At 36.4% G+C, this 9736-nt stretch overlaps 1 protein-coding gene and 1 pseudogene across 1 annotated transcript in view; one reads left to right on the forward strand and one right to left on the reverse strand.

Annotated features, from left to right (window-relative positions):
• LOC107582837 (histone deacetylase 4-like) overlaps positions 1-3174 on the forward strand; it is a 20824-nt gene extending 17650 nt beyond the window's left edge. Inside the window, exons 9-13 of the mRNA XM_016268855.1 lie at positions 998-1116; positions 1696-1829; positions 1906-1990; positions 2080-2218; positions 2667-3174. Of these exons, the coding sequence (XP_016124341.1) occupies positions 998-1116; positions 1696-1829; positions 1906-1990; positions 2080-2218; positions 2667-2712 (523 nt within the window). The 3' untranslated portion in view covers positions 2713-3174. The remainder of the gene's footprint in view (positions 1-997; positions 1117-1695; positions 1830-1905; positions 1991-2079; positions 2219-2666) is intronic.
• Positions 3175-5925: 2751 nt separating this feature from the next.
• Positions 5926-9689, reverse strand: LOC107582838 (heme transporter hrg1-A-like; annotated as a pseudogene).
• Positions 9690-9736: the final 47 nt, after the last annotated feature.

The raw sequence follows: 9736 nt of genomic DNA on the forward strand, positions 1-9736 counted from the left end.
ATAAAATGTGAGGAAAACAGATTGATGCCAAAAATGACACAATCAAATTGCAAACGAGAATACATTCAATTTCTCTTACAGACAGGATGAAAAATAAAAGTTTCTTACCTGTCTTTTTTAGAAATTCCCAGAAGGACGAGCCCCCATTTTTTAATAAAGAATAACAATTTGGTCCCTCAGTAAATTCTCTTTGCCACCGTGAACTTTTCTCAGTCTCCTTAAAGTGTAAATACGGTCGGGAAGTAAGAAAACACACAGTCAAATGTATCCTCAATACTTCAATTTATTCATAGAAATACAGATATTATATAGGCATATGTCGAGGGGAGTTTCACCCTCTTAACCAATGAGGATATGAATAACATACACGTAGGATCTTTGGCCAAGAACATGTGTTTATATAAAATGTCCACATGTACAGAAAAACATGGACATATTAGGAATAGACTTTTGCGAAGAATGCTGAACTGTCTTCATGGTTTCATCACAAACTCCTTTACCCTTGTAGTCCTAACATTCATGTCCTTATTTGGGACATTTGAACCAAGAGAAGCTAATGTATACATTTAAGCATGCATACTTCGCATATAAGTAAGACATATTTAAAACATAATATCAAGAGAGAGAGATGGATACAGAAGGGGGGATTCAGAAAGAATGCGTTGTATATAGAAGAGTTAGAGAGAAAAAAAAGGAGGGGTGAGACATCTGGAACATTCTCTTAACAAGACAGAGAGTGTTTTCTAACAAGTACTTTTTACTTGTACTCAAGTAAATTATTCCTTAAGTAGCAATACTTTTACTTAAGTACAATTTCTTAGTACTCTTTCCACCACTATCATTCGCACAAAATAAAAATCCATTTATCATTTACACACCCTCATGCCATTACAAACCTGTGACTTTTTTCCTTCTGGGAACCTGCTTGCAATTCTGTCTGGTGCCACTGTTAACTCTGCATGAACTAAATAGCTAAATATTCTGTCTCTCTTTATAGAACAGTTGTTATGCCAATTGCTCATGAGTTTTCCCCAGATGTGGTCCTGGTTTCAGCTGGTTTTGATGCTGCAGAGGGCCACCCAGAGGCTCTGGGTGGATACAGAGTCTCAGCAGGATGTATGTATTAGAAATACAAACTGTGACCACAGAGTGTCTACAATTTTCAAGTTGTCTACAATATTTAAAAAATATTATTCATATTCAGTAAGCATGAAGATAGATAGCACATACACATAAATACTGGGTAAAAATGCATTTTAAATTACTTTAAAAATGTATTTTTTTGTTAATAATTTTCAGTATTGAATAAAATATTATTTTATTAATTTCTCTTGGCTCATTAACTCACTAGGTTTTGCACGAGCATTTAATTATATTATCTGAGCTTGAGGGTGTTTCTGTTGTTTCTGCATGTTTCTTGCTTTGTAGGGTTTCCTCTTAGAAAAGTCCTTAAAATACTTCAGATGGAAAGCAGAAGAGCTTATAATGACTTGGCAATTTTGATGGGATTCAAAAGTCATGGCCATATTATAGTCATGATTTAGCCAGCTATTATGAACTGTTAAATCAAGAGTTACTATAATGCCTCCAGGATATTTCTGTGATTGAATGCCATTTGTGTCAGTATGACGTGTGTCACTGACCAAATATGCAAATAATCATTTGAAGGTTTTTATTTTATGTGATATGTCTCAGGTTTCGGATTCTTGACCCGGAATTTAATGGAGTTGGCTGAAGGTCGAGTTATGTTGGTGTTAGAGGGAGGTTCTAACCCCATAACCCTCTGTGACGCGTTGCAAGCATGTGTCAGCGCGCTCGTGGGAAATGAGGTGTGTGTGTTTACAGATGCCTACATGCACACTTCAGCACCTTGAGTATTGTGTGAATGTTAGTGTGTTTTTACAGCCTGAGCCTTTAAATGAGGAAGAATTAGTGAGGAAGCCCTGTGTCAACGCAGTCGAGTCTCTAAAGACAGTTCTACATGTTCAGAGTGAGAATCGTTCTGTTAGCATTGTTCATGTCTATTTTCTGTGGTCTTTTTGATCTTTTCATAAATCTCTCTGTCTCTCTTTCTCTCAGGCAGGTACTGGCATTCAGTGAGGTCTATGGTCGACACTGTGTCTCTGTCCTACGTGAATGCGGAGAGGAGATACTCAGCAGGAAGTGAAGCTGCTTTAGTCCTGGATGGCCTCCATATGACTGTTCCAAAAAAAAGCTGGTAAGATGACAGTATAGAGTTAAAAATTCCATTAGTAAAAAAATCAATTTATTTCTTCATAGGGGAACTGATTTTTAGTGACAAAAGAAAGACTTTCTGTGAGCTATGAGGTTGTTAATCAATGGTATATGCTTTCTTATATATTATGCTTTCAATTGTATATGAAGTATATCTTTATAGCTTCATTTCAAAGTTTGTACTGTTCTAATTCACTTCATAGCTGTTTTTTTTTCGTTGCTTACAATGTTTTAAGAAGGACTTTCTTTTAATCCCAATGGGAAAAATGAATGAAAAAAAAAAATCTTCCGGATCCAACATTGCAGAAATGTGCGCTGGCACTGTTGCATCAATATGCTAATAGCTTTCAGTATTAGCTTATTGATGGACTAACATGGCTAGACATGGACTGACATGACTATTGAATCTGTTGATGTTCTCTGCTCTATAGTTGCCTAAATGAGCCAATGGAGCAGGATGAAGCTGAATCGATGTAGAAGCCAGTCTGTGTTTTTCTGAAAGACTTTATTACTCTCCAAGCAGAAGTCGGACATCCAGTGCTGTAACAGACTGAAGCTGCTATGACATTACTATGGTGGCTGCACTCTTGTGTGAGACAGGAGACAATCCTCAGGAACTAGGCTGAACAAGATAACTTCACTGTCACTGTCAATCTCATGTGATTTATTGAAATGCTTAATCAGTTGTTTGATGACAAGATTTTGCAATTATAGCTTGCTCATGAAGCCTCTGGGCAATGTCAAATAAGGATACCATACAGACAAGAAGTGAACATGTAATGAATTTAATTAATTAAGAGTAATTTTTTTAACATTCAGCAAGGATGCATTGCTTTCGAACTTTCTATTCATCAAAGAATGTAAGAACTGTTTTCAGTGATTGACATGTTTCTTGAACACCAAATCTCCATATATTATAATGACTGCTGAAAATTCAGCTTCGCCATCACAGGAATAAATTGAGTATTACAAGCTCTTGGTGCATAAAGAAGATCTGTAAATTTGCAAAGACTAAAGTCTCAAATCCAAAGAGATATTCTTTATAAAAGTTAAGAATCTACCACGCCTACCTAAAATGGCTCGTTCTAACACGCCCCCACATATCTACGTCACAATGTGGGAAGATTTGCATAATGCCGCCCAAATGTTCACGCAAAGAAAGAAGACGTAACTTTGATTCTCGCTGTAGTATTGTTACCGCTGCCGCCATGTCGTGGAGACGCTGTGTGTTTCGGGGTGTAAACGAAACTACTTTGTTTGGCCTTCCAAAAGAGGACACAACTAGAAATCAGTGGTTAAGTTGTATTTACAACACAGTTCCAGAACAGTTCAACCCAAATATTCAAATGTGTGCAGCACATTTTATGGAGGACGAGGATTGTTTCCTGGGAGAGTAGCCTATGGTGTCTGTTTCTATAAAGTGGGGCAGTTCCAAATTGGCAAGGACAGTCTGGCGCTTCTGACTCACAGCCTGTAAGTAGCCTAAGTTTTCATATTTAAATAATTTGCCACTGACAATTCAAACGTGAGTTTTGAGCAGTGTAGTGTAGCGCTAGTTGTTTGTCGTTTCTCCGATCACAAATACAGACATGGTTTTATGTTTACGGGGCGCGATATTCAACGCAACACGTAAAAAGACAGTATGGCCCAATCCCAATTCTATTTTATTCCCCTTCCCCTTCCCCTTCCCTTTGTCCCTTGAAACAGTGTGTCAAGAGGTAGGGGTAAAAATATTCCCCTAAGAATTGGGACACCACTACTATGCCGTTACACGTCATCATACGTCGTCTAGCTCCTACAATACACACACCGTTGTGCATTAGAGCCTTTAATTATCGTTTTATATTAATGCGCTGCTTACTGACACACACACACACACACATATATATATCGGAGATCGCGCAGCTCACACATCCAGGAGAAAAGAAACTTGTCAACGCTGCCCCACGACTTTTATTAATAACAGTTTAAACTGCATTATATTTTCCAGCAGCAAGAGGATAACATCGCTGTTTTTTAAGTAAACTCACTCTAAAAAGAGAAACGCACACGCGCATACACGCAATTAACTTTCATCTCTCTCTCTCTGTCTCTCTTTCTCGAATTGGCAGTATTTGAGAAAAGGGTTTAGCGATTTATAATTATTGAGGGGACTAGCCCCCTCAGTGTCTATGGTGGTTATCGCCCTGATCAGACATGAAAATATGTTGTCTATAATGATATGACGTTAGTTGGCAAATATTAGCAATTTTTCAAACATTTCTTTGAGTAACATGACCGTAAATATGAACTCACAATTGAATGTGACATAAAACAAATGATTACTTTTTGTTAAAATCTTTATTAATGCCAAAAATGCTTACATTTATGTGTCTTTTTGTTCGCTCGGGCAGCCATGTTGCCCCTGAAGCCGGTTTACGCTGAGATAATTCATACCCCTTCATTTGAAGTTTGGTCCCGAAAAATCTTCGTTTGAAGGGCTGTCTGGCCCTTCCCCTTAGCCCTACCCCTCCAACCAAAAGAGAATTGAGAAACCCCTACCCCTTTACGTGAACGCACGAAACGGAGGGGTAGGGGAAGGGCTAAGGGGTAGAATTGGGATTGGGCCTATATATCATTATAATCAGTAATTGTGTCCCCACTGGATGCAACAAATGCCTCGTTTATAATGGGTTTTATTGGTTTTGTCTCGTCGCACTGGGACACAGCATCACAGTATGGTAATGCCGAGTTCACACTGCACGACTTTCAAAAACGTTGCATCACTGTTGGTTTCACACTGAACGACTATCTGGGGTCTAACCGCATAAACATTGCATTTCACCAAATACACAAAATAATGTTCTTTTTAGCAACGTCGTATGACCCCTTTAATTGCACTTTATATTCATCAATCATTACAAATTTAAAAAGAAAAAATCCTGAGACATTTTGCATTGTTCAAGCTACGTTTTTGTCATTGTTAATATTGATAGATTTCCTGCAATTAATATGTAAGGCAGCTGTCCTTGTATGTCAATTATTTATATAGCAAGCATAAAGAAAAGGGTACAAGTAGGTCGAGAATATTTTCTTTTCTTTTTATTACCAAGTTGGTCTATAAAAACATTTAAAGTTATTTTGTGAAATACCATATCAGCATTTGCATATATTCCACTTTTTACATTGTTTTTTTTATAGGCTTTTCATTTCATTTAATTTTCTTCAAAATGTTTTGCTGTTCTCAAAATTAAATAAACCTGTATTTTTACTTTTTAATAGTTTTGAAATCAAGAAGCATGTTTCGTGTCAGGTTATTTTACAACTAACTTACAAATATGTGATGACAAGATTTGATGGTAAAACTTAAAATCTCTTACCATGTTTGTCTTGTGGGGGAAAAAATTAGGGATGCACCGATATGAAAATTTTGGCCGATACCGATAACCGATTATTCTTTATTTTTGAAAGCCGATAACCGATATGTTGGCCGATAAATCTATATCCAAATTGTTATATACTTTTTGAGAGCCTGATTACAAAAAAGGTCTCATCATTAAAAGCCACATCCCAAACACTTCAACATAAGCAGCCTAGTTTGAACGGTGTACATTTTAAAAATATTTTTACTCTCCCATTACCAAATTTAGTCATAAAAAAGTCTTACAAATAAATAAAATTATGCATAAATAATGCAAACAAGTCTGCTACAAAAATAATTTAAATCTTCAAATGTGTGCTGGATGTTGTTTTCTAATGCTTTGGGGTCATGGAAGTATAAACAAAAAGAGAATTTCCACATAACATATCCCTCGCCAGTAAAGCCTCAAGATTCCCACAGGAACAGGGTTTGTGATTGGTTACACCACATTTTATATTTTATTTAAAAATCAATAGATAGTTACCTAAATGCTATGCAATAGCAGGAAAAAACGGTCTTTTAGTTACATACACCAGCTTAACAAAAACCTGTCACTTGTCCATATATCATTGCGAGACTGCAGAAAAACATTCACGAGAACAGCAGTAAGGAGAAACACAAAAGACTCCTCTTAATACCTCATTCAGAAATGCACAGTATAAACCATACATACTGAAAAGTGAAAAGGCTCAGAAATGTTGATTTTGATCATAGATATTAAAAAGTCCAAAATTTAAAATCACTGACGACATCCTTCAACAAACTCTTCAATCTAACATGATCCACAATTGACTGCCTGGACAGACAAGTAGTAGAAAGGAGAGAGAAGTGGTGCACTTCACGTGTCCTACTGATATACTGAAAAGACTAAAGCTTTCTGGCTCTCCTCATTGAGTGTTCCTGGTCCATTTCAAATGGTAACAGCTGCTTGTTTGTCTGGGCACGAGTGTGTTATTGTGTGTAAATTTAAAAGTCACTGAGGATGGAGATGTGGGCAAATTCTTTGCGATATCGATGAGAATAGAGGGAAAGCAGGAACGCCCACTTTAAACTCATGAAGCTCCACACACACGACAGGTACAGACTGGTGGGATCTGTGAGGGCTGTAGAGACACACACACACACACGAGGAGAAAGCAAAACAGTTTTTGAAGTTCAAACAGCTGAGTTTAATGACTTAAATGTTATAAATAAAATTTAATTTCAAGCATTCATGAGTTTCATGAGCTTCAGAACGGATCTCTACTCACATTCTTTGCGGGAGACGGCGACACAGATGAAAGAGATGAACGCCACGATGGACAACACAGAGAAAATTAGACCCATAACAAGGAAAATCTTCAGTCCCTTTAACCATGTTCTCCAGTAGTCCTGAAGGTACATTATGTGTGTGACCAGAGCCCATAGTGCCAAAACTCCTGAAGAAATACATAAACACAATGAGCAATATAAAGTTCAAAACACATTAACTGACAATTTTCAATCAGCAATTGCTAGTAAATTTCAGACAACTATTACATTTCTATTTCAAAGAACTATATATATATATATATATATATATATATATGTTTTGCATGCATGACTGAATCCATGACTCTGCATTAATTATTGCTATGTCATTCTCCCATGCATGTAAACTGCTGTGTTCCTGTTTGATTCTTTTGACAGCGCAATTTTCTCTCAGTTCTGCATGTGCTGTTAGATTAGCAGAAGAGCATTTTGTGATATTACACAACAAAATAGAATCTCCCTGACCAACACCACATTTCCATTTTAAACCCAGCGGTGTATATGGGTAGGGTGTTTACTAATACTAATACTATAAATAATAGGTTAGCCCATGTGAAATTTCCAGCAGTGTCCGGCAGTGTGACATGCTTTATAATTCTTGTATAATTATTATCATCCATGCTGTTTTTGTGCCCTCACACATAGAGGAGTGTTTGTACATACTGCAGGACCATTTAAGTGAACTGCAAAAATGGTGATTTAAAGCAGGGAGCAGTTACAGAAACTGAAATATAATTTCCTTTATAATTTTTTACCTAAAATGTGTTGAAATAGTTAATGGACATATGATTGGTCAACCGTCCAATAACTGAATAGATCAAAATTCTGCTAAATCATGCCATTCATTTGCAGCTGAAACTAGCCTGACCAAAGTGTAATACTCAAAGTACAGCACAGACTCTGCAAAACTATATTGCTCTGTCTTGCACAACACAAACTCAAAGGCTGTTTGAAGGTCACAGAGAGGGGTCAAAGTGCACTGAAGAACGGACATTTAGTGAGGCCAAAATCTCAAAGCTTTTGCTTGTGTTTGTTAAGGTAAAGGTGTCATACCCTTTGCATCCCAAACACTATTATATTGGACAAATATGATTTAGATATGGAAACAATTAAGTTGTCAGACAAACTTCTGGGTGTTTCTACACAACTCGCTGAACATATGGAATGGGTATCTATGGAAGGATTTGTGTGAAATACCTTTCAAATGTTTGGGGTCCATAAGAAAAACATTCCCTTTTGCTAACCAAGACAGCATTTATTTGATCATAAACACTGCAATATTGTCAAATATTATTACAATTTTAAATAACTATTTTTTATTGTAATGTATTTTAAAATGTAATCTATTGCTATGATGGCAAAGCTCAATTTTTGGCAGCCATTATTCCAGATGATACCTTCAAAAATCATTCTAATATGCTGATATGCTAATTTTATTTTTTTTGTAACAATGTAAAAATATTTACTGTCACTTTTGTTCAATTTAATGCATTCCTTCTGAGTAAAAGTAAAAATCTTACTGGCTCCAAAAGTTTTAATGGTAGAGTATGTTATGTATTTCAGTATATTTAGTGATCCCGTCCTTTTTCATCTAAAAAATGTGGGTAGATTTTTCATTATAAAATGTGTTACTGTTATTAAATCAGGGAAAAGGTTTGGTCAGCAGCATTTTAAACCACATTGTCCATACTGATAACTACTTCTGGACTAACAATAAAAATGTGTAAGCTACTCCAGGAAAATTACATATGAAACAACTTATTGATTACTCACTAAAATGCAGGTTAAATATTTTGTGTATTAAACCTGCATTTATTAACACATCATCCAACAAACATGTCGATAATTTACTTACAGTGGACACAGCTTTTATCACTTGCACTAAAACTGATAACATTTTAATCTATAAAAAGAAAGATTTTTATAGATTAAAATATAACATTTCTTGTGCAGAGCATCTGACAATTAAATAAAAAAGCAATAGTTCCCTTAAAAAATTTATATCATTATCTATGTATTATACCGTAATAAACATGTCAACCGAGTTGTTTGTAAAGTTCCCCATCTCAGAACTTGAAATAATACTGAAATGTTAGTTTAAGTGCCCCAACTTGCTACAGGATGAAAGGCACAGAAAAGGAAAATTAGCAGCAATAATTACTTTAAATCCATTTCAAAACATCACAAAATTATGTTTTTCTTCGTGTGGTAAAACTAGAGATTTGCCAACCTAGAAAACATTTAGGCATCTCAGGCGCGTTCCAAGTCAGTCTATGATGTCCAAAAATGCTGTCTAGGTAGACAGCTCACCTGCATTTGAAACACTGCCAAAGAATGGTAGTTACCTGATAATCCACCCATCGCGGCTGTTTGCAAGCGATGTTCCACACTAGAAACGCCGAAAATCCCACCAGCATCCCAAAACACGAGTAGCCTACGCTTATATAAGTCTTATTGATCGCCATTATTGCCGTCAAACCCACACCTGAATACACAAGGAAAATATTATTTAGAAATCCAAAAAAACAGCAAAGAATTATCCAGATACCAAAAATAGTTGTTATGGAGCATCCGCTCTTTTGACCTGGAGACAGCGCTGATGGAATGTCACTCACCGGGGGGGTTTCTGAAGGAAAGTAAGACCGCCTTAAACGACCAATACGCATTTACTGTCATTTACTGCTCCATAAGCCGCCGTGTGTTATTATATAGTTGCTCTTCGCCGAGCTAAAGCATAAGAGCGAAAGTGAAATTATGCGTCCGTTTAACAGCGACCCCTATGGGTATGGGTGAAAATGACACGTCTTTTAC

Source organism: Sinocyclocheilus grahami, unplaced genomic scaffold, assembly GCF_001515645.1.
Source record: "Sinocyclocheilus grahami isolate Dianchi unplaced genomic scaffold, SAMN03320097.WGS_v1.1 scaffold47.1, whole genome shotgun sequence".
Lineage (NCBI taxonomy): Eukaryota > Metazoa > Chordata > Actinopteri > Cypriniformes > Cyprinidae > Sinocyclocheilus > Sinocyclocheilus grahami.